The sequence below is a fragment of the Haliotis cracherodii genome, unplaced genomic scaffold (genome assembly GCF_022045235.1).
Source record: "Haliotis cracherodii isolate W230 unplaced genomic scaffold, xgHalCrac1.p SCAF_8, whole genome shotgun sequence".
Taxonomy (NCBI): Eukaryota; Metazoa; Mollusca; class Gastropoda; order Lepetellida; family Haliotidae; genus Haliotis; species Haliotis cracherodii.
The window spans coordinates 7674339-7701316 of NW_027266341.1; the positions used below are offsets into that span (position 1 = coordinate 7674339).

The 26978-nt window shown below is 41.5% G+C and overlaps 1 protein-coding gene across 1 annotated transcript in view; it reads right to left on the bottom strand.

Moving 5' to 3' along the window:
- The window catches only part of LOC139449873 (sodium/myo-inositol cotransporter 2-like), a 57267-nt gene that overhangs the window by 7082 nt on the left and 23207 nt on the right, over window positions 1-26978 (bottom strand). The window contains exons 2-12 of the mRNA XM_071231441.1: window positions 25838-25909; window positions 23194-23298; window positions 22370-22429; window positions 15619-15723; window positions 10796-10901; window positions 8059-8139; window positions 6372-6580; window positions 5839-5974; window positions 4530-4637; window positions 3680-3830; window positions 1960-2128 (exon numbers count right to left, since the gene is read on the bottom strand). Of these exons, the coding sequence (XP_071087542.1) occupies window positions 1960-2128; window positions 3680-3830; window positions 4530-4637; window positions 5839-5974; window positions 6372-6580; window positions 8059-8139; window positions 10796-10901; window positions 15619-15723; window positions 22370-22429; window positions 23194-23298; window positions 25838-25909 (1302 nt within the window). The remainder of the gene's footprint in view (window positions 1-1959; window positions 2129-3679; window positions 3831-4529; window positions 4638-5838; window positions 5975-6371; window positions 6581-8058; window positions 8140-10795; window positions 10902-15618; window positions 15724-22369; window positions 22430-23193; window positions 23299-25837; window positions 25910-26978) is intronic.

The window sequence follows — 26978 nt, forward strand, 5'->3', positions numbered from 1 at the left end:
CACGTGCATGTTTGCGGCGTACAATTTGGATGTTTGCGTGTTTGATTGGGAGCATGATACTCACACACGTGGTTGTTTAATGTGAACAGCACACAATTACTGCTCATAAAAATACTCTTTGGTTTTGGTGCTTCACTCCGCGGACACTTGAATGTTCATCGAAACACAACATCATCTCTTTGGAAACGTTATCTACAGCAGGGCAACATTCATGACTTGCCACGCAAACAAGGCAACCCTTTTCGGTTGATGCATTTACGGAATCGATATCAAACTGCCACATTAACAGCTCGGACAATTCCTGGGTTTAGTCCAATTATCGGCAGACCCGTACACAACCGATTGAAGGAGCACAACATCGGACCCCGACGTCCAGCGACTCGCCCAATGTTCCTTTCACTTCACCTTTAGGGTCGCCTAGCTTGGTGTAGACAGCGTCTGAGGTTAAGAATAGAAGGTTCAGAATACAAGACTGGGTCATATATTGTTCACTGATGAGTCCAGGCCTCTTCAGGACAGTTCTGATGATCGTGCAAAGGTCTACAGACTTCCAGGAGAACGTTTTAGCGACGTTTGCGTTACTCAACGTCGTCGTCAGTTTAGGGGTGGAAGTGTTACGGTAAGGGGTGGCATCACCACTCATGGATAAACACAACTCATTGTTAATGGCAATGTGTGTGGCGTACGCTACCGGGACGACATCTTTCGCGATCAGGTTCTACCTCTTGTGCAATGCAGGGACGTAACGTCACGTAGCAGCAGGATAATGCCCGCCCACGTTTTGCACGTGTTGTGCATATATTTTGAGGCAGCACAACATTGCTGTTGTGCCATGCTCGCTGTTTCTCTGGGATGAGATAGCCGACGCCTACGACAAGACCAGAACCATTTGACATTTGGAACAACATCACCCAGGATATTTTCCACCCTCTGATATCTTCAAAGCGCTGCGGCTGCCTCGCCTGTATCAACGCAGATGGTGTTCACACCCGATTGTAATTGAGTTGTTCATACCCCTCTTTTAAGGCGTGTCGTTCTGTCTCCTATCACCAGGTATTGTTTTTCTGAGCGTTGTTATTTTTCTATGACATGACATTTCCAAACTTTATATGTATCACGGTTTACTATTTTCCTTTTGAATAAAACAAAATTATTTGTATCATCCAAAACTTGCTTCGATATCACTTTAAAGTAACTACATCACAATGCTTTGCAGACCATTGTGATGTCATCACAATCAAAGGGCATCACTGATATTTCTGCCACTGAAGTTGGTTATATACTCAAGACACTAGTTATTACTGTTTTGAAATGAAAAAACTCTTAGAATAATGAGTTTGGAAATGTTTCAGTTGAATCTCACCCTCGTATCTTTTGACATCAGATATATACTCACCGACAAAAGAAACTCGAATACCATATATGTCGGTTAATATATGAAGAATTACTCATATTCGAGGGGTATAATTAGATTGGTTTGATGTACACACGAACATACTGGTTTGTTGTGTGAACCGACGCTGATGAACGCATCACATGTGACGTTATTGATCCATGACTCGGGATACACCATTTGTCTTTTGTAGGATTAGCCTGTTAAGTCCGGAAATCACGAGCAGCAAAGTGTAATACAAATAAAGTCACGCTGTGGTAACGTTAAAACTTGCCTGAATATTTGGTACTCATTGGAAACATATATGTTTAACGTACACACCTCTATGTATGTGTCTATGGTTAGAATTCTTTTGGCGGTGAGTACATTATCACTTCTCGACGAGCTTCAGCGTTTTAACTTTTATCGAATCGTGTTGATATATTTGATATCAAAGACACTCGGGCAGAGTTTCCCAATACAACTCCACAAGAATCGATGTTAATAGCACACCAAGGTCGAGATACATTACTTTGTAAACATTCTATAATTACATATTCACAAAATAGTATTGATAATGTACTGGCCTTTTCATTAATTCTGGGTACAAATATAGCGAGGATGAAGAGGGCGCAGATAGGTGGCGCAATGTAGCCATTGACAGCCTGGATGTAGAGGAAGAGTTGCCCTTCCTGGGAAGACATAATCAGTGGAATCCAGGCCAGACTCACAGCAACAAGCACCAAAATAAATGCCCTGCAATAGTGAAGATGTTGTAAGTGAGTAAGTGAAGTGAGTTGGGTTTTACGCCTTTCTAAGAAATAATGACTTCAAATCCACAATCATGCATTGCAGCTAAGGTGACAACCGACTTGTGTACAGATGCGTTGTTCTCGTTACCCAACACCTTTGGTGAGCTGTATGCTCACACAGGTGCAATAGGTCATGCTCAACAGGTCAACTCATGCTTGCCATGAAAGGCGATTATGATTGTCGTAAGAGGCGACCAACGGGGTCGGGTGGTCAGGCTCGTTGACTCGGCGTATGCATGTCATCGTATCCCAGTTGAGTGGATCGATCACGGGATTCTCTGGTCCAGACTCGATTATTCACAGACCGCCGTCATAGAGCTGGAATATTGTTGAGTGCGGCGTTAAACAACAAGCAGTGAAAGTGAAATTAGAATTTGTGAAATCAATTATGTGATATGACTAATTATTTACCGATTTCAAAATAAAATTTTCTTGATCTCTATTAATCATTTATTACAATGGTACACTGTATTTTGATATTGTTATCTTAAGATCATCTTCTCGAGGCAAGGGGGTTAACTGACTGTAAAAGTCCAGTTTCCACCCTTGTCGAACTAGGCTGGAATTTCTGGGCTCGACCGTAGCGCCAACAGTGTATATTACCGAGTCAAGTCCCTTCTATTGACCAATCAGATTCCACCTCTCATATCACTTTCATTTGCTTCAAATAAAATGGCGGCGCCCAGTCAAGACGATCTGATCGATAATCAAGATATTTATTGTAATAAAATGGGTCTTATTTCGCAGAGTGCATCATATCACGTGAGCACCTTGATTTCGTTACGCGATTTTGACTGGACTATGCATAGACTCGTTAGTCCTGCCAAACTATAACTTCAATTTCAGCCTAGTTCGGCAAGGGTGGAAACTGGACTTTTAAAGACAGTTAACTCCCTTGCCTCGGGAAGATGTCTAAAGACATACAGGAAGGTGCAAAGATATATCATATAAAACAACGTCCATTCACTGGTCGGTAAGTCGAATATTAATTTAAATTTTATTTTTCATTTCCCAACCACAATTTACCTCAATTCTCAGTAAAACAAAATGAAAACAATAGAAGGAAATGGAGATAATATTTATGAGGCATCTAAGAAATGAATCATTTTTCTCAAGGTACGATCAGGAACGGCATTGCTGCTCGTCCGGGATATGTAAAAAGTACAACTGCGTTGTGGAAAAGTGCTGAAGAAATACGGAACAGAAACCACATCTAGCAGGTAGAAAAATATTAAAATGCAAAAAGAAAAGTCAGCGTTGGGCCGATGGCCTACGATCCATCAATGGAAACACGAGATCTTTCCACATGACTTTGGGTCGGTTGGGTAGCCTTGTAGTTAAAGCGTTCGCTCGTCACGCCAAAGACCCGGGTTCGATTCCCGACATGGGTACAATGTATGAAGCCCATTTCTGGTGTCCCTCGCCGTGATATTGCTGGAATATTGCTAAAAGCGGCGTAAAAGCAAACTCACTCACTCACTCTACATGGCCTTACCTGCCGACGATGAGAAGCTCCCGTTCTGTAGCGGCTGGCCTCGCTTTTCTCCATAGATCCATGGTGAACACTGTGCCTGCGCTGTTGAACACCGACGTCAGCGAACTCATCAACGCCGCTAACATCACCGCCATCATCAAGCCACGGAGTCCTGCAGTAAACACACCCTTTTTAAACCATCTACTTTTACAGTTATAAACGGTAGTGCCATGCTGATTGGCTCTAGGGGTGGCCTATCCCAAAAGTCAAACTTACTCAAATCATACTGTAAATTTGAGATATTACTTGTTACAATGAAAGGTTGACGAAGACGAATCGTGCAAGTGCAGAAATAGTTACACTATTCGGTTGATTAGGACAACCGTACTATTTTCTGAATATTTTTGTAATATATCTGTATATTCAGTAAATATATATCGAAGATCAAAGAAGGTGAAGCCCTGGAAATAAATACCCTCCGTCTTTAGTTGGAAAGAATACGAAACAACAACGTTACCTGTTTATCATCAGCTTTTTTGGCTGAAACATAACTGATAGAACTTACGTGGTTAGATCCTGTAGAGGTAAGCATGTTTGCCAAAAGATAACCCGCACTCTCTGTGAAATATTGATTTTTACCCATCCAGTATTCAGGAATACTGAATAAGGGGCCAACCGTTGGATATTCTTATAAAAAATAAACAAAAATATTGATAATACACTGAACATGCTGGATGTTAAAAGATATGGCGTTCTGGCTCCTTCTTCAAAGAAAATTGAATGTATTGAAACACTGACATATTCTTTCAAAGGTCGAAGCCCCAATCTCCACAAGAATATGGCCGGTGCCTAAACTGTCTGGGAAGCTCACCAATGGGTGCCAGGGTGAGGATGAGCTTGGGGTAGGCGATGTTGGAGCATCCCGCCTCGTTGCCACACACCTCTAAACACGTGGCGGGGTCCGAGCAGGCCACTTCAGCTGAAAGCGTCAAATCATAGAAAGTGAGTGAGTGAGTGAGTGAGTGAGTGAGTATGGTTTTACGCCGCTTTTAGCAATATTCCAGCAATATCACGGCGGGGGACACCAGAAATGGGCTTCACAATCGAACCCGGGTCTTCGGCGTGACGAGCGAACGCTTTAACCACTAGGCTACCCGACCGCCCCAAATCATAGAAAGAGTTATACTTAAACGAATGTTTTATTGCATCAATAATAGTACATGGCGTTGTAGGTCACATTACTGTCAATCAGCGTAAGACAAACCGCGGTTTATAATGTCTTTTATACCCGGTCTGTCACGGCTTAGAGTGCTATGATCCCATACCATGCACCAAGACGTGTGCAAGACGTCTGAATTGTGTATTTGTACTGAACTGTCTAAACCATCAGCTCTATGCTCCTAACGATACCGACCTCTCTTCGGGCTGATCGCGAATCTCTGTGCGCTGTAAGCGGTATTAACGACCTATTCTGAAGCACCTACACCTACCTATACTAGCTTCTGATTGGTTAAGGAGCAGGCAATTCTTTTCTATGTAACTCGCTCATGTACCCAGCTCATATATCCGGCTGAGAATACAATCGAAACACACCTTAGGTAACTTGATTATCTCGCTGAAAAGAAACGATGATTATCCGAATGCATTGAGTAAAGGGAAGTAATTCAATTTGCGTCGTCTGGTAGCTGTCAAAATGGCTGAATCAAAGCGTTTTTCTCGGTGAAATTTCGGACATGTATTCTGTTTCTGGAAGAATGAATGTCGGTGAGGTACTTATGATCCATTGGGGCATATATTGTGATGTACCTAGTGTGTGAGCCTGACCGCTCGGGGTACATAGGCTCACCCACAGGATACACCACACTATATAGCCGTCGAAATCGGTTGACAACTTATATTGTACCCAAGTGGGGAATCGAACCGTGCTTTTCGGCGTGACGCATGAACGCTTTAACAGCTACCCGACCGCCCCTGTTGCAGAGGACTACCTGACTGAATATGGTTTTACGCCGCTTTTAGCAATATTCCAGCAATATCACGGCGGGGGACACCAGAAATGGGCTTGGCACATGGTACCCATGTCGGAATCGAACCCGGGTCTTCGGCGTGACGAGCGAACGCTTTAACCACAAGGCTACCCAACCGCCCCTGTAGCGGAGGAGGAGAACACGGACGCTTACATGTATAGAGGACCCTGCTGATCATGCCAGGGAGGATGATCAGGAACAGTGGTAGGATCTTGAGGTACCCAGCCAACACTGTGGCGCCCTTGGCGTGAGCCATATTTTTGGCAGCAAGGGCTCTCTGGACTAAAACCTGAAAAAGATAACAGCTTAATAAAAAAACTTAACTAAAATAGCATAGCATAGCATAGCATAGCATAGCATAGCATAGCACACCACACACACACACAGACACACACACACACACACACACACACACACACACACACACACACACACACACACACACACACACACACACACAATATGGATGTTTATTTACACACACATTTGTGCTGAATCTCGCCACAAAATGGATGTTTATATGTATATGTCTTTCATTCACAAGTATGTTTTTGCCAACAACATTTTCAGGATTGCAGAAACAATATAGTGTTCATAATATAATGCATATAAGCATGATATAAGAATACAAACATGTATTAATTCAAAGGCAGACAACTATATATGTAAGGAGGTGAAATTCTCACCTGGTCAGCACACCACGCCCACAGCGACGCCACAGTGGACCTGATGATGATCCCTGGCCAGGGCAGGTCGGCGGTGACGGGATCGCGGAAGATGTGAAAGGCGTCATGGCGAGGCATCCCGCATGTGTTGTTCCTCGTCACATTGGTCTCAGGTATGGCAAAGAAGTATTTGGTGTAGAGTCCGTCCATCCCTCCCACTTGGACGAAAGCTGAAATTCAGTATTTTGAACAGGATGTAAGAATGCCTACGACAATGTTCAGAGCCTACACAAACGTGTGGAACAAACAGTGACGTTGTTTAACGCCGCACTCTGCAATATTGAAGCAATATGAAAATATATCTGTTAATAATCGAGTCTGGACCAGACAAACCATTGACTGACACCATGAGCATCGATCCACGCAATTGCGATACGATGACATGCATCAACAAAGTCAGCAAGCCTGACCACCCGATCCCGTTAGCCACCACCTACTACAAGCATAGTTGCCTTTTACGGCAAGCGTGGGTTGCTGAAGACCTATTTACCCCGGATCTTCACGGGTCTAACCAAACAAGTATAAACAAGACATATATAAAGCGATGATTAGGATGAGGGATATTATAAATGGTTAAAGCTGAATGGCCAACACAATGGGTTTAATGGTATTAAATAAATAATGGCATATCAACTATCAACATTAAATACAACATCAACAGTGAATGTATGTTGACAACGGCTCTTCTATATCCACTTGTATGATATAGATATTCTTTGTTATATTATTTTTATATTTATTGTTCTGTTTTTAAGTCACCTACATACATACAGTGAGAGTCTAACCCCGTTATCGCGAACCTATTCTCAGGTCCCGGTAGCCCCACAATATAAATACATCACATTTGCTCGCTTACATCGAATTCGAGATACCAATTCATAGGTAAACTCGAATATTGGATTTTGTACCTTCATCTCGAAATTGGCATTTGCCACATTAACAGAGAAGCACCATGAGAGAATCATCTCACGCAGCGCTGAGCAATTCTAGAAACATCTTGCACCTTTCTTCACACATCTTACATCGCTGTAAAAAAGTACAGTGCAATTTGAACCAATTGTTCCAAAACATGCTGATCAAAGTCGGATCAAGTCTCGTGACACATGACACATGCCTTTCTATGGTGGCCGTGATAAAGTTATACCACGAGACGAGAAAGCTATAACACCATACGAGAAAGATATCACACAGCCATAACACGAGACGAAAAAGTTATAACTTGAGACGAGAAAGCTATAACAAACCTATAACAGGAGACGAGAAAGCTATAACACGATACGAGAAAGATATAACAAAGCTATAACATGAGACGAGAAAGCTATAACACGAGACGAGAAAGCTATAACACGATACGAGAAAGATATAACAAAGCTATAACATGAGACGAGAAAGCTATAACACGATACGAGAAAGATGTAACAAAGCCATAACATGAGACGAGAAAGCTATAACTCGAGACAAGAAAGCTATAACATGAGACGAGAAAGCTATAACAAAGTTATAACACCAGACGAAAAAGCGGTGTCGCGTTCTCGTCTCGTGCTATCGCCTTTATGTCTGCTCTTATCGCTTTCCGGTCTCGTGTTATCTCTTTCCCGTGGCAGTTACTGAAGTCCCGGATAGCTGCACAGTTGAGCAGAACACTCACCCATGATCGCCAGTGTCACGGCTCCCACAAGCATCACGATAGTCTGAAGGGTGTCCGTGAACACGACCGCTGCAAGACCCCCTGAAACACATTGTTAACATATTGGATGGTGGTATTCATGCATAACCATTCAGACATTATCAAGTTGTTATCCAAGGTGTTATAGTAATAATTATAAGTTTGCGTATCATAACACGTGCCCTAAACTTCGGATGAATCAAGTAAAAAAGGCAAATGACATTCTCTGTTTTCCCTACCAACAAAAAAATAAAAATAATTCCCAAAACATTCTCACAGGAAAAACATCCGCCCCTATAAAAGCCAACCTACATGCAGAGAACTGCTTTTGAACTATTTGCTTCGTTATAAGCGATGTTTGCAACGTCGAACTTAATTTATCCAAATTTTACTACAAAGAAACAACGAATCTATTTCAGAAGCGAATGAAAAAGTGGTGTGCTGCAAACAGCGATTAATATGTGATATTTTTCTGGTGCTTCAACGACTACTGAAGATGTTGACTGAGACAGTATGGTTGTACGCCGTTTTAACAGCATTTCAGGGGTGTCAGGGTAGGGAGTTGGGTGGGGGCACCAGAAAAAGGCTCCACACATTGCACTAATGTGAGGAATCGAACCCGGGTCTTCCGCGTAACTAGACAAACGCTTTCACCATTTAACCACACTGCTTCCCCGCTGCCCTACTACCGAACGTGATCAATAGACACGTTGTATAAACTGCTATAACGCACCAGCAGTCTCAACAACATCATCAACGTAGCAGCATCCGAATCATATAGGGGTTATGGGTATGTTCTGAGCCTCACATAGAAATAATTAACCTAAATACATTAAAATGATTTATTTTTCACCATCACCCACTTCTACACTGATACACTATTGCCAACGATGTTGGGACCATTTTTATACCAGCTTCGTAGAAGTCCTTCTTTTGGCAGTCCAAGAAGTTCTCCACAGTTGCTAAGATATCATCGTTCGTGTCGAAATGGATTCTGGCTAAAGCGTTCTTCATGCTTGGGAACAGATGCAATTTTTGCGTAGCTTGATCAAGCAATGAAGGTGGGTGCTGAAGGGGTCCAAATCCACACTCGAATACTGACTCATTGCCCTGATGGAAGAGCACACCTTTTCTCAGCTTCATCTTATTTTATTCACGTAGTTACCTAAAGAATGCAGGGGAAGACGCATGTTTGTTTGGCCTCTTGGAAGAGAGTCCAACGTGATGACATCATCGACATCATCCCAGAACATGGATGCCAGTCAAGCTTTTGGGACTGCCTTTGTCTTCTTGGTGGTGGTGATGTTAAATGCTTCCATTGTCTTGATTGTTGTTTGTACTCAGCTGTCATCCTTATTCACAAACCGATGCAAGAACCTTTCTGTTTCAGCTCCAGACAGAGCTAGATTATCCTGGTGTGTTTTTATCAGATGTCCGAAGCTTTGAAGGTGAGGTGAGTTGAGGGGAGGTGAGGTGAGGTGAAATGGGGTTGAACATCGCGTTCCAGATTATTGCACTTGTAAAGTGCATTTACGGATGTGTGTGTCTGATTGTACATGTCTGGAACAGCCCATTGATCATGAGGTACCTTATCGCAGTTTAACATGAATACTGACTCCGAGCCGACCACTCCTTGTTTTAGTTCCCTAATGCCAAGCGCCAGACAGTGTAGCAACAAGTACCATCTTTTAACGCCTTTTGGTATGAAGCGACCGGGGATCGAAGCCCCGACCTTCCGCTCTCCATGCGGACGCTCTACAACTGGATCACGGAGGTGTCCAGAAGCTTTGGAACCCAACGAGTTTCTTCACCGTCAACGTTTCTGTGATAACGGAATGTACTCTCTCCGGGTCATTACGCCGGTCGATCCTTACCATAGCATGGATTATCTGGATCATTCCTGGTGTTGCTGACGTGGAGGCCGCCCAGGACGGGGTCGTCTTCATGGCTCTCCCTGACACACTTAAACTCTACTGCCCATCTACGGTGGCATAGGAAGTCCTTCCCAAATGTTTTACGCATATCTTCAGGGATGGTTATTGGTGTTTAGCCCCTTTGATGCAAATTCCTTATTTTATTGCATTTATCATAGGCCTCAATAGGTCTCAAACCTATTTAAGCTGACGCAGAGAAACAATGATTCCGCAAATGACTCAAGTTTTTTTCTGCCCATTCCTCTATGGAATCGTGTGATGTCCACAGCAATACATTTCATTATTGCTCAATTCCTTCTACATGTATGTGAGTCTCAGAACCTATCAACTTAAAAAACAAGCAACGGACCGCCCTGTGGACAAGCAGTCACGCAGTCTCAATACATATTTACAGGGACAGGTCCTACCAGGAGTATCTACGCTGTCAGATAAGTCACAGTTGTAATTCTCTTTATCCAGAAGTGACATACCTTTTCTTACAATATAGAGCAAGCATAGCCATTTCAAATCACATTTATGCTAAGGAGTAAACTACTTTTAACGCGTCTTGTGACGTGATACTATGACGTCTCACTGATTAAATGAATGAGGTCACCCACTGATAAACCAATAGACGGACGCATTCTTTATCACAGTTAGCGAAGTTAAGTTGTTTTGATTAATCCCACTCAAATATTGATCTCGTACAATACAATCCTACAATGTTCAATACTGTTTAATTAAAAGACTCATTGAATTTTCCCCTGTTAAGCATAGATTTACTAATTGTTCCGTGAACAGCATACCGACAACTGTGTAGAGAGCGGTCACGGCCAGCAGTGGTACAATGGACAGATAGATGTTCCATCCTGCTGCTTGTTGAATGAATACAGCCCCGGCGTAGATGTCTACCTGTAGACAGAGGCATAGCGTGAAACGTCATCGTCCTATCATGTCATAATGACGTTGTACCAAGGGGAGCAGAATATTTAATTCATTATTTTATAATGTTAAAACCTTAATCATCATAGTAGACCTACCTGATAAAATGTCGTCTTTAGCTTTATAACAAGGGTAGAAAAAATTGATTTGAACATCTTTGTCCCCTAAAAAAATTGTCAAGTCTTCTTACGATCGACCGACTGTCCAATTTTGTACACCTGTCTACCATCTGTCTTCCTATTTAGCCTACCTGTCTACCGATAAGCCGTCCTTCTATCTCTATTCCTATTTAATCTACCATCCACAAAGCCGTCTTCCTATTTAGTCAATCCGTCTATCGATCTACCGTCCAGCAATATGTCTGCCTATTTAGTCCACCTGTCTATCGATCTACCTTCCCTCCATCTGTCTTCCTATTTAGTCCATCTGTCTATCGATCTACCGTCCATCAATCTGTCTTCCTATTTAGTCCATCTGTCTATCGATCTACCGTCCATCCATCTGTCTTCCTATTTAGTCCATCTGTCTATCGATCTACCGTCCATCCATCTGTCTTCCTATTTAGTCCACCTGTCTATCGATCTACCGTCCATCAACCTGTCTTCCTATTTAGTCCATCTGTCTATCGATCTACCGTCCATCCATCTGTCTTCCTATTTAGTCCATCTGTCTATCGATCTACCGTCCATCCATCTGTCTTCCTATTTAGTCCACCTGTCTATCGATCTACCTTCCCTCCATCTGTCTTCCTATTTAGTCCATCTGTCTATCGATCTACCGTCCATCAACCTGTCTTCCTATTTATTCCATCTGTCTATCGATCTACCGTCCATCCATCTGTCTTCCTATTTAGTCCATCTGTCTACCGATCTACCATCCCTCCATCTGTCTTAATATTTAGTCCATCCGTCTATTGATCTACCATCCACACGCCAGTCTTCCTATTAGTCAATCTGTCTACCATCTGGCTTCCTATTTAGTCCAACTGTCTACCACCTGTCTTCCTATTTCGTTCATCTGTCTATCAATCTACCGTCCATCCACCTGTGCTTACAGATTAAAAAGAAAATGGCCTCATCATCAGCTCAGAGACCTTGCCCCGTCTACGCTTCTGGTGAATGTGAAGACTCTCAAACACTGCAGCCATCTGCATTACACAGATTGTCAGAAAGGCTGTATTCCTGGCAGCAAACCCGGGTACTCTCCCAATGTCAGTCAACAGAGGTACCACACTTGAGGCACTAAGAACAATGGGGAGTCGGACATCCTGGTACTTCGGATGCAAGCATGATATTTCGTAAGCAAGGTCCGCACATTTGCCATGTTTTTCCTGAATCTTGTAAATCACATAAGTGTCAAAAGGGACAGAAAATTCAATGATCTAAATGGAGAAGATCAGGTTTGTTGGCCTAGATAGCTCTAAGGCTTGGGCGGGCCTATTCCAAAGAATTATGTATTTATCATTTTCTATGACACCCTTAACATATTCTGGTTCGTACCATGGATGGACCTCTGTGTCAAAACCACAAGCATGGCGAAGATGGTAATAAAGGGATCGAGCCTCTCCATCATGTCGCTTTAGATACTGTGTCTGTGCCAGAGCTGGGCATCCAGTGACAATGTGTTGGATAGGTCCCATTAAATTCATTTCATAATCTACATTTCATAGTATTTCACACATTGACGGTTTCGAGTGAAAACTGACTGATCCTGAGCAGCAAACAGAAAGCCTTCTGTATATCTTTTCAGGTCAGCCGACTTCATCGATGCAATGGACTCTGCGGGGTTACTGATCCTCTCAACACACTACACGTAAACTCGATGCAGCGGTCGTTCAGAAAAACTGAAGTCCGTGACGATTTGATATGGTACTTCGTTTGGTTGACACTCTTTTCTGCACCGTCCAGCAGTACAAAACCATCAACAAAATCCACACTGACCTTGGCTCGTTTTAGAAAACTGTGGAATGCCTTGTTTTCATCATGAGTCTTGACATGCTTCACAAGAGGATCATCAGACAAATAAATGTGTGCAAAAGTGCATAATACAATTCTATCATGAAGAGTCTCCAAGTTAATCAAACCACGTCCTCCCATCATAACTGGGAAATATAAGCGATTGAGGGAAGAGCGAGGGTGATGGGATCTATTGTCTGACATGATTCTTCGTGTGAGGGTGTCAATGCCCTGAATTTCTTGTTTCGTCCAATCAGCAACACCATAAGAATACGAAAGGACGGCTACAGCATAAATATTTGTGGTTCTGACTTTATTGTTCTTAACTCAGATTTTCTTAAGTCTACATTTGTATTCTGCCCGAAGTTTGTCTTTGATATGGGCATTATCGAGTTTGTCTCTAACCTGCATTCTTAAGTACCTATGTCAAACAAATTAACATCATCCTTTCTACTTATCTCGTTGATGCATTGTCTATAAATTAATAATCCCAATGCCACTGTGCCCTGATTGTATGCCACTGTTGTTCACTAGGTGCTGTCTCTGTTAACGTTGGAAGCACAGCACTGACAAGGCAATTAACGTTTCTCTGGAGTTGACCCCTATCACACACACATTGTACGTGACCTCCTTGTCATTGCTCTCAACACAGGTACTCGTCTGTTATACAACCTACATAATGCCCGACCTAGAGTAGGCCACGACCATAGAAAAGCAGGCCACTTCAGCACAACGTATCTGATCATCATGCTTATCGGTCAACACTGCCGAATAATATAAATAATTGTTTTTCGCACAAATTGCACATACTGTTTTTGTGAGTCATCGTTTCCCGTCTACGTGACCATATGTCTCCTTGTTTTTAACACCTCGTATCATCACTATTTGATAGTGATTCATAAACACATGCTCATTGGCAGATATTTGTATGACTATGGAAAGGACTTGTCGCTCTTGTTATTAATATACTGTTTTTTGTAGTGTATCTTGCTCAGACTTCATTATTAACAGGCCGCTGTTATACACGTATTACTTGAATATTGATGCGTGACGCGTTAATAGAGCACAACAGCCTGTTGTCGTCGTTGTATTCACAGCAAATGAGTACCGGTATACAATATTGGTATAGCTAAGTTAGTTTGTCTTAAAAGATATCCCGAAGAAGAAAGAAATGCAGATTTGTTTCCTTTTTTTGCACTTTAGATTACCCAAATCAAGATATATAGTCTATAGTGATAAAGTTATTTACTTTACAGATGTAGTGTTGGGTAAATACATTCCAAAATGTTCATTGTTCATTATATATTAAGGTTGTGGGTCATGTTCTCCAGAGTATGCTATATTTTCATTCATCTACGGAGGCCTGAACGTATTTGGCGGCCATATTGCATATTTTTGGGGCGGCCCCAATATCCAGCAATATTTAGAAAGGCATTACATACAACTATACCAAGTTCATGTTTTTATCACAAATTGCACATTTGACCCTAGCTATATCTGTCTCGAAACGGATGCACTATCTGGTGTGGACTGACCATGACCATTTCTGATGATCCAGCTTGTGTCTACATCTACTTTAGTATGCAATGTTTAACTTTCAGCTGAGTCAGTATCCAGGTGTCATGCATGCGTCACGTCTCTCTATTTCAATCAGCAAACATGTTTACACATGGCGAAAAGGGGCGCTTCTATTCGTGAAAAAGAATTCTCATTTGATTTCGACAGCGTGCATACATATTCAAAGTTGCATTGATTGCCCTGTGATAACTTGTCCTAACATTTCTAAAAAGTGTTGCTCATTTCTTAAATTATGCAGAGCGTTGGTCAATTATGGCCCTTTTAATATTTTGTCCTTCGGGTACTTGGATATTAAAAGAGTAACTATTAAACTTGTCCGCGAGCGGTAAAGCCAGTCTCATCTGAATGAAACAATCACACTGTTCAATTAATTTGACAAAAGATTAATTAGTTGAAGTTCAATCAGGAATCTATAATTAATACAAAAATATCGTGTATATATTCCGTGGTACTATCTGGCTATAGATGGTTATCCTCACAAATACCAAAACATATTTGATCTTTAATAAAAAGCGACAAATCCCGGTCCATAATCATAAGAAATATTTGCTCAAAGCAGAATCCATGGTACGATCATGACTCGATCATTAGAATGTGTTTATGAGCCACTATCAGGTGATTCAAGGTGTTTGCGAAAAGGTGAGGGTATCCTGTCTCCCTGGTGGCTCTTGTCTCAAACACACGTAAAGACAAACCCTAATTTTATACGTACATTTTACATTTGTTTTTTGTTTAACGCCGCACTTAGCAATATTCCAGCTAAACGACGGCAGTCTGTAAATAATTGTCTCTTGACCTGACAATCCAGTGATTATTGGGATACATGCACCAACCAAGTCAGCGAACCTGACCAACCTATCCCGTTAGTCGCTTCTTACGACAAGCATGGACCAGTTCTAGCCCTGATCCTCACGGGTCCCAAATTTAACATCACATCCTGCCATATAAACAGTAAAGGCTAAATGTGAGTGAGTGGGCAGAAATACGCTTCTCGGATTGTACCCATGATGAGAATCAAACGTGGTCTTAAGTGTGACGAGCGAACGTTTTAACCATTGGGTTACTCCACAGGGAATCTATGGAATGCAAGGTTTGATGGTTATCCTGCTTATTATCAACAAGATGCAGGATTTCATTGACGGAAGCTGACTTACCGAACACTTGGTTATGACATACAGAATCAGCGCTAAGACGCTCAGATAGGGTCGTAATCTATTGCCACCAAACCGTTTCTGGAGATATTCAGGAATGGTAAATATCTGAAAAATAAATAACATACATGCCGAACATACATGCAATCTTATAACAAAATGTAACATAAAAGCATGGGGAATATGAAATCAGAAGCATCAATTAAAATGTCTCCAGTATTGTCTTAGATGATCTTCAGTTTGCCTACACTTCATGATCACCCGAAGGACTGTAAACGTTTGCTCACCACTTTAAAAGGTAATACGTCAAATTGATTGCATCTGTTGAATTAGCCAAAGACTGTATTGCTAGGAACATGTTTAATGAACAAAAGACCGCTGTCCCGGTCACACAATGCCAACAAACAAAATGTCACCAAATAATCAGTCAGATCACCCGTCGAAATGAAAGTATCTGACCAAATCTGAAACAACGTAAAATAAATCACGAAAACAAATTTATTGTACACAGGTTTAACTCTCTGTAACCCGTATGTGATCCACGTGAAGTGATCACAGCCTGGTACTGTCGTCTCGTGCTCCGGGATAGTTGCCAAGGGAAGATTGTTCCACTCTTCAGTAAGAGAATATGCCGGGTTCCTGTAGAGTTGCCGGAAATACAGAGTATCGTGAAAGGGCGATCTGCAGGTCTTTCAACATGCATATGTTTTATTGGGTTGAGATCTGATGACTGAACTGACCACTCCATGCAGACAATGGTCTCCTGCTCTAAGTAGGCATCAACGAGCCAGACATGATGTTGTCGTGCGTTACTGTCTACGTGCTCCGCTGTAGGATATGAAGATTCTTCCATCTGGAATGATCCTCCACCCGAAATCATGATTGAGCTCCCCTCCATAACATCATGTTCGGCGACGTTGGCATCCTGAAATCTTTCTTCATGTCAACACCACTCCAGTGGATCTATGAAGTCGCGACAGTATTTCGACTCATTAGTGAAAATTACTGGAGCCCAGTCCTTGTCTTCAGCCTATTCCATAATACAGACGCGCTTGCCTGTGAGTTGGGGTCAGTGGGATGCGAATGCAGCCCCACGGAGACGATTACACACTGCCTGTGTAGAAACGTTAACGCCACTTGCGTTCCGCAGGTCATTGCTGAGTGTGGTGGCAGTCACGAAGAGATGACGTCTTTCTGCAATGAGCAGAAGCCTGTCTTTCAGCTGTGTGGTGGAACGCTGTCGCTGCATTAAGTTGTTGCAATCGCCAGAAGCAGATATTGTTGTGCTCTCCGATAATGATTTGCAACGATTCTGTCACGATACATCCAAACTTAGTGTTTCAAGCACCTCGTGCACATCGATCGCATGACTGCATGCTTCTGTCCGTTCATCTTGAAATTGAGGTCCTATATATATGGGTTATTCAATCATTGTTTACCGGGATATTTCAATCTTCATTTGTTGGATAAGATTTTGATATAATCAAATCGTGATCCTTAGGAAACTTTGAGTAATATATGTGTACCTTTACCTGCTTGACAACGTTTGTTAATATCCTATGTACAAGCATAACAAATTGTTGTAAATATGACATATACATGTAAATAAGGTATATTTACCATCACAAACAAGTACTTTTACGTGCACAGTTTTACGATCACCCTGGTGCTAACATCGTTTTGGGAACAGGGCCCAGGAAATATGGTAAAGGTGTTTTTTCGGATTTCAAAAAAGTTAATTTGGATAAACGTGTGAGGGTCTGGGGTTTATAGATATAAAAACCACCATAGTTACTGAGTCGTATAACTCAGAATACGACTATTCCAAACCTAACTATTAACAGTCTACATAAGGCTACTTGTACACAAGACTAAACTGTTATAACCGCTGCTTAATATGTGTTTCTTCAGTTATCTTAAAACAAACAAAACACATTCTGTCGACATTCTCCTGACTACACCTGCATACAACATATGGAATGTTCAACAGGCCTTAACTTGTCTAGAATTGCCTTTAACAGATAAACGTGTTTAGGGTCTTAATGTGGGAAACGCCCGTGTACCCCTTATGCCTTGATTCGTATATCTTCATTGTAGGTTCATTGTTTAGGTGGTGTTAAGGCTATTTGTTAAGTTTGGAACGACGGACGTGTAAATGTCAACACTATGTCTTTATTCACTACTATTTAAAGATTCGTCTGCAGCTTGCAACCGACACTAGCTTTCTGTTGGCTCAACTGCGCATCCATTTTTAGCATTGTGTACTAAGCCTGAAGAACACTATTGAGTGGCTTATCGATATGTAACAGTATACAAACATTGTGTTGGATACATGTACGTGAATAATTTCTACGTTTGAAAAGATTTATATTCACACCGCCAAATGTTGTTTTGGTGAAGGATAACACATTGCCAGGTCGAGTATACATATTTTGTTTGATCTTGTATAGACTTGCGTAATCTTTGTACACAAATATATATGAAGCCATGAATACCACGAATGTACAAATATGTTTTGTGATTGCTACCACTGGGATTGATGTCTTTTTTATTTTATGGTGTTGCCTTGTACAGGCATTGTAACATATATCAAGATATCAATCTCTTATGATTATGGAATGTCGTTTATATTCAGACAAAATGCAATCTGGTTGAATGTGTTAATGCCATATGTTGTGATATATAGTAGTGATATTCATGAATCATTTTCAAAGCTTTTGCTTAAGTTTGATTATCACCACTTTTCGTCCTGTGTTTTAACGACCGCAGTGATTTACATTCAAATCAATTCAATGTGTAATGGCGGAATCGGAGTATACGGCATGCCTGTGCATTGGTGACAATAATTACACAGTAGTAATGAGGTGGGGTGAAATGGACTTTAACGTCGCGTCCAAGATTATTGCACCTATATAGCGAGACCACGAGACCACGGAGGCATTCCAGTAGTTATGACATTGCACGGGGCAGACTATAGAAATATCACGGGTACGGTGGTTGGAAGGGGAATCTGAGAGAATATTTTATTGATAAATAGCAGTGAGGAGTAATGGGGTTTAACGCCGCGTTCGGAATGTTTGCACGTATATGGCGACGTGCAGGCACGTGTGTGTGGTTGCTTGTACTACAGTACTCACGGAAATGAAAAAAACCCTGTTCTTTCGACCTCAAATCTTAAATAAATGCAGTTAATATACAAAATATGTAAATATTCAAACAACTAAATTAGTACTAATTGGGCCGTGGCACAAATACAGCGTATCAAATGTATTTATGCCTTTTTACACGTAAAAGTGTGTAAAAATGTGAATAAAACAGGCTATTGTGAAAAAGGGCATAACCAGGTGTAAGTAGATCAAGGTGACCTATGACACCTTGACGACAGGTGGGAACAGGTGCATAATGCCTATAGTCTGTTATGTTGAAAGTGCCGACAAATTACCTCCTGTAAAGTACATTTTGTATTGTTCACTGAGATCAAACTAGCAAATCCAGACTAGTACTTTTCTAGTTGTTTTGTTATTTAGTATTTACAGCTATGTAACACTTTGCGTCGATTTTTAAATTGAGAAAAACATGTTTTTTTCATTTCCGTGAATACTTTAGTTCGGACCATGCCGGTTCTATAGTGCAAGTCCAGTGATATACATATAGCATTCCGCAGTCAAGCATGAATACTCCACTAAACTGTCCTGTTTTATCCATATAATGCCGAGCGGCAGGCAGGGTAACAACAAGTACCATGTTTTAAAGTATTTTTGTTTGACAAGCACGTCGGGTCGAGCCATTGACCTTTCGCTCCCCGGACAGACGCGCTCTCCACTACACAACGGAGGCAGTCTTGGCACTGATCATCAACACAGCTGGGATCAAGGGCAGTTTATGGAGGGTTTGTCTACGTTGACTTGATGAAGAGTGTGTCTACGTTGACTTGATGAAGAGTGTCCACGTTCACTTGATGAATAGTGTGCCTGCATTCACTTGATGAATAGTGTGTCTACGTTCACTTGATGAAGGGTGTGTCGACGTTCATGATTAACATATAAAACCAAACTAAAAATCGACTTTCAATTGACTTGAAATGATCGATAACCGGGAATCGAACCATTGACCTTCCGCTCTCCTGGCAAACGCTCAATCAGCCAGACCACATAAGCGGTCTGTAGAGTGATGATACTAATATTTAAAATGTTTAACCCATGGGCGAAATGTATTAATACCACTACAAATAAGTAGAATTACATTAAGTTACACATTTGTGTTTTTTTCTGTTATGAGTGAGTGAGGCCGTGTCAGCTTAATGTGTGAGGAAAGCCCGAAGTGATGCAGGTCTCAGACGTTTACCACTTCGGTGAAACCCACGAGGACAAACCTAGAAACATAATCGGGGCGAACCGGGATTCAAACCCACAATCATAGGTTTCTGGCGTGCCCTAGGGACGCATCTCTGCACAGCGAATGGCCGTGCCTTAGACAACTGGGCCACCCGTGCCCCCATTTTTGCATAAACATGGGCCAATATTTAAATAAGGTTATTAATTAACTGAATTCAGTAAAAATGTGTTATGATACTTGTAGACACACCTTTATGTATTTGAAAAAAAACCCAAAAGCATTAAACTTGAACAAATGCATCTTTGTTCGCTTACGGGCCAAATTGTTTTCGCCCACAAGCGAGATATTTTAATAACGCTATAAAAAGTAGAATTAGGTTAAAACGAGTTGAAATATGTGACATGATACTTGTAGACACACTTTGATGTCTTTGCAAACATCTTCAGATGACGTATTACATGAATATTGACGGTGTGTATATATACTTACCCCGGTCGAGAGATAGGTCGGTAACAAGACCCGTCGCAGGAAAATATACTGACGTCCAAAAGAAACTTTACCAGAGTTTGAAATGACTCTTGCTTAAAAACAACAAAACATACATGCATGAAGTAAAGTGTATTGCGAAGATCAATATATCAACATAATCAACACTGAAAATGACAATCATACCGCGACCGAGAATGGCGTCAGAGCCCCCCAAAGTTGGGTGTGGTACAAAACTCGAGCTTTCAGAATCATGGACAATAGGCAGAGTGCATAAACAATCGCTCACGTTCAATAACAAGTCATTAGTAGCGTGTGTGACCACCAAATGCCTCAATACACGCAACAACTCTTCGACGCACAGAAAAAGTCAGTCGTCTGATGAGGTCACGTGGGATTTGACGCCATTCTTCTTGGAGGGCCAAGATCAGTTCTTGCCGGTTGGCTGGAGAGTGCGGTCGTTGTTGAACACGACGATCCATCAAGTCCCAGAGGTGTTCTATGGGGGACATGTCGGGTGAGCGTGCAGGCCACGGCAGGACGTTGACGTTGTTGGCTGTGAGGAAGTTAGTGACAATTCTGGCTGTATGGGCTCTAGCGTTGTCATGCTAATAAATGACACCAAATGGAGAAATGGTAGGACAACTGGACGAAGAATGTTATCCATGTAACGCTGAGCTGTCAAGTTTCCGTCAACGATGACCAGCGGAGTCCTCTCCTGCCCACAGATCCCTCCCCACACCATGACACTCCCTCCACCATATGGTACGACCTCCTGCACGCAACACGCCGCCGTTCGTTCACCCCTTCGGCGGTAAACACGTTGTCTTCCATCAGCCCTAAACATACAGAATCGACTTTCCTCAGTGAAGCCATCCCCTGCCAGTCACGTCGTTGCCAACGTCGTACAGTCCGGGCACATCGCAATCGCAGGCGACGATGTTGCACTGTCAATAGCTGTCCTCTGTATGGTCTAAAAGCCCTGATTCCATGAGCCCTGAGTCTCCTGGCCACTGTCTGTCGACTAACCCTGTGACCTAAGGCATTTGTCACCGATGACGTCACTGTCAGGAAGCGATTTCGGAGGTGCAAGGTACGCAAGTACCGGTCATCATGGGGCGTGGTCACCCTGGGTCTGCCTGTTCTTGGCCTGTCAGCGGTCCGCCCTGTCTGTCTGTAACGTTGCATCAAGTTGGTAACGGCAACACGGGAGCAACCGAAGGTTCGTGCAATATGGGCGTGGGTGGCTCCCATCTGTACCATACCCAAGGCTCTTTCACGTTGTTCGACTGTGAGTCGTGGCATTTCTTTTGTGTTTTTTTTATCACTGTGGATGTCTGACTTGCCGTTTCAATCGTTTTATACCCTTACCCGCACGTGCATTTGCAGTTGTCCGTGGTGCACGTGTTTTTCACTTTTTCGCGTGTTATCTCGCAAATATGGAACAGAAGATTAACATTTTCTGCATACACTATTGTTGTATTTAGGTTATGTGTTTTAGATAGACTTCATCAAAAAATAATTTATACTTTGTCTGAAATTTATATTTTCAGTTGGTAAAGTTTCTTTTGGACGTCAGTTTATTCTCGCCTATGGGCGACATAGTTTTCGATACATTTTATTTTAATGTCTTCTTCCTTAGTACCTACCCATGAAAATAGAATGTTGAATTTTGTAAATAACTTTGTCAGAGACTGGCCACAGTTTCTGGACAGACGGGTTTCCAGAATAACATGGGACGTGTTATATACGTTCTGTTATTATCCAAGATAGGTTTTTGATACCTACGAACATTTTGTACAAAGGCATACGTTGTTCCAACACGTGTTCACATGGGCTATAATTTGACTTGTCAAACATCAAGCTATATACAAACACCCTTAAACGACGTTTCACAAAAACATGAATATTGAGGGTGAGCATGTTTGCTTACCCCGGTGGAGAGATAGATCGGTAAGAAGACCCACCCGAGAAGCAAGAGAAGCAGAACAGCCTGAAATCACAACAGTAAACACGTTGTCGGAGAGTGTGTCAAATTGGATCGAGGAGACGACCTTCACAAGCATTGAAATGCGAGAATATAAAAGGCATAGGTTCAGTGGATATTTGAACGAATGCACACCCTGGATGTATAGAAATATCAATAATAACAGCGTTACGCGCGCACACACACACATGTACCGCTCCCACACACACCCTCCGACACACACGCAACGCAACCACACACGCAAGCACATGCAACCACACACACACACACACACACACACACACACACACACACACACACACACACACACACACACACACACACATGTACCGCTCCCACACACACCCTCCGACACACACGCAACGCAACCACACACGCAAGCACATGCAACCACACACACACACACACACACACACACACACACACACACATACAGAACGTGGCAATTTTTAGCTAATTGCCTTCGTAATGAATATGTATGTGTGCATTCGTGTATCCTACCTGGTTGGAATAAATATAACAACCACGTATCATATTTATTTTGACTGTCCATGTGTCTCCGTTCTGTTGAATCATGTTAATTTCACTATTTGGTAGTGTTTTATGAACACATGCTTAGGGTATAGTCGGAATCGTGTATATGACGCTTATTTTTATTCTTATGATATTGGATTATTTTCGCTTTTATTTACATGTATTCACAGAGATTCATACATCATAGCTTCTCCTGAATACGAGTTTGCAGAATCAGCAGTAGGTTGAATACTTACCCCCCATTCAAATGCTACAACGGCTATGCCAGAGGCCGCTCCGCTCCCTGCTAGGCCAACGAAATGCTCACTCCCAATGTTGCTTGCAAACAACGAAGCTCCAATCTGTTTACAATATTATTGTTATAAGAAGATTATTTTGCACATTTATCTATTAATAAACGATGATCAATAATCAAGTCAACGCTGTCGTTCATATTTATCATGAGATAAATGTTCATATATATAATTATATAAAATAGAGAATGTATATTTGCATATGTTGTCATGCTTATAAATGTACCCATGCGTTATGTGACTGTGGGGTCCGCTGGTACTGACGAGCCTCAGGCTATGTTGTACACTGTTGCATATTCATAATATCTGAATTATTGCCTTATTTGTGATGGGAGTGAGAAAATTACATGTCTCACATGTGTATGATAATATCAGTACATACCATACATATATATGAATAGTTATGAAAATGTTTGGGGCGGTCGGGTAGCCTAGTGGTTAAAGCGTTCGCTCGTCACTCCGAAGACCCGGTTTCGATTTCCGACATTAGTACAATGTGTGAAGCCCATTTCTGGTGTCCCCCGACGTGATATTGCTGGAATATTTCTAAAAGCGGCGTAAAACCATACTCACTCATTTTCACTCACTATGATAATGTTTATAAAAACATTCCTAACTGTAAATTATCACTAAAACATCTTTATGATATTCGGCAACAATCTTAAGAGGGAGACATGACCTGTCCTAGACTGGTTTACCTGTCGTCGAGCGCTTGCGCTTCTAGCCTGCAAAGGCAAGGAGGCGAAGGGCAGGATACCAGTCTAGCTCTGTCCGAACTATTTCCCCATACAGCATTTCGCTACGGTGAAAGAGGGTCTGCCTATTGAGAGGCAGGGGGACAGGCATATCGCTGTGTGGGAAACATTAAACCAGTTTCCGTGTACCGACATAAGCACTTTCGGACAGTGTAAATAATTGATGAGTCAGGCTACAGGAGTAAGCATATTTCCATTTGGGAGGTAACTCTCAAAGGTTTATAATTGAAAATAAAGAACGCACTAACAGGCGTTGTGGGTTTCAATTTAAAAAATATCTGCATGTCTTCACATATCTATTCCATTATATAATAAAATTATAACATTGTAGCTATTACTTCGAAAAGATTAATTATGAACAAACATTAATAACTTTACCACTGTAGATATACCAATGTCAACAGTATCATGTATACCACTATGACTGTGTCAACATAATACCCACTGTTCCTTAAAAAACAAAAACAAATGTATCAGGAAGGTATTGTTGTAAAAACATATTACTAGTTTTGTTTTCATAATGTTTGTTTTCTACTTTTATATTGCATAAATATCAAACTGAATTGTGCATGATTAATATTCCTGATTTTGAAGGTACATGTACCACATGCAAATAACAATTTGTTTTATCTTCCGGGTTACACACGTGCACTTTATGACAAAATAGGTAGGAATGCTACAAAAATTATTTGCGCGTTGTTGATCCTCTGGCTCAAAGTTATCTTGTTTCATGTGTTTCTCATCGTCAGATCAAATCAATTATGAAAGGTTTTCATGTCCACCCATTTGCCTCCCCAACATCTATCATCCAGTCTGGTACAAATGAACGAATTTCCCGTTGCGTACGGATATCATAACTTGATTTTCTTTTCAACTGCTAATTTCTCCCCTTGTTCTTGACACCGTGTATAGCACAATAACCATTCCAAGATTTTCTGAGGACATGCATTTTTGGAAAATGTTCCAGTTAATCGTGTTCAAGATTCATGTTACGAATCATTTTTTGCACTTATCCAACCCTTAAATATCCAGGTATCAGAAACAATAGGTACTTCAAACATATATTTAATAGTCCTGATGTGTGTGTGTGTTGCGTGTTGTGTGTGTGTAATGGGAACTATACGTCACTCCTGCACATGATATGCATCATAAGTTTTTAATGTGTTCAACGTTTCGCTGTATTGTCGTGCAAAATACATCCCAATATCAGCGACCTTTCATCAACCACCAATAAGATAAAATGTAACATCATATATTAAGCCATTCATATCATTGTCTGTGTTTCTCATTTCAATGCTCAGCTTCTGATAACTCTCATGGACTACATGTATGATCAAAACTGTTGCCCTCAATATGTCAGTTTAAATTAAATTCATATTGAAACTCCAATTTTGACATTTTCTCAACCACTGGAAGCGTTGTTAGCGTTGACCAGTTTGTTTTGACATGAGTTTGTCGTGGCTCTGTGGACAGATACTGTTAAAAAAGAGTTAAAGAACATCCGCTTTTTTCATATAACTATTGTTAATCTGCCATGGCTAAATTATAACGATCTTTAGTACTGCCTTAAAATCTGCAAAATGTGGGTTTCAGTTCTTATGGTGGATGAAAATGTGTATGGGTGTGTGTGTGCACGTATATTTACCCTGTGTCAGTTTGGTTAGATGTCAACCTACATGTTGATTTGAGCAAACGGATATAACTTATATTTAACTGTGTCTTTACATGTACATGTAGAACGTTATCATTTTTGTGTAGAACGTCATCGTATGTGTGAAGAACGTCACCATGTGTGCTCAGAACTTCAACATGTGTGCACTTAGTCTACTTACCGGAAACCAAACCATAGTCCTTCCGGCCAAAAAGTATCCCTTCACGCTCTCCCTGTTCTTGCGACACATAGACTGAAAGAAGAAAATATACAACAGAATATATAATTAACTCCAGATAATGTCAGGATGGACAATGTTGAACTCTCTACAAAGCGCTATATGGATTGATGGTGTTTTGTTTGTTTGTTGTTTAACGCCGCACTCAGCAATTTTTTCCAGCTATATGACGGCGCTTGGTAAATAATCGAGTCTGGAACAGATAATCCAGTGATTGACATCATGAGCATCGATCCACGAAACTGGGACATGCATCATCTAAGTCAGCGAGTCTGACCACCCGATCCCGTTAGTCGCCTTTTACGGCAAGCATGGGTTGCTGAAGACGTAATATGCCCCGGATCTACATGGGTAGATTGATGATGTCATTAACGCTAATTTTGAAATTTACCAAAGCCAACAATTATTATGTCAAAAATGGTTATAAACGCATGCGCCCGAGAAACTTTGAACATAAACTTCTTCAGGTGAGAGAGTGAGTGGCTGAATGAGTTGTGGTTCACTCAGCTTTGTACAATATCTCAGTCATATGACGACGTGTCTGCCAACTTTGAGAGTATGTCTACCACTCTGGTGCCACTCAATACTGTGACGTTAACAACGACGTAACGATGATAAATGTTTATTTGCATACTCGTATATGCAAGGGGTCGACGTGTGGTTCTCGGTAGGAAGTGACAACATGGTATCGATGGCTTGCGGTATATACAAGTTTACTTTATACAGGTGGATATATATACAAGAAGCAGTATGTCAGCACAATGTGATGGTAGTGATGGTGATACACAAAGCCATTTAAACTTCAAAACATGGCCGGCGGCATCAAGGGACTGAAGTGATGTCTTCCTTCCAGTGGCAAGGTGCTGGAATAGTCTGGCATATGTGGCTCTGGACTAGAAGCAAGCAATGGGCAACAGGATGCACCTAGTCATGCATTAAGTAGAGGATCACATAAACCTGAAGCCATAAACTTCTAAAGCCTGGAGCAATAAGCATGTGTAGAAGGTACCATCCATGTAGATAGTGTCAGAGTCCGAAAGAATGTCCAGCATCTCTGTTGTGGCAAACAGTATCTTGTTTACTT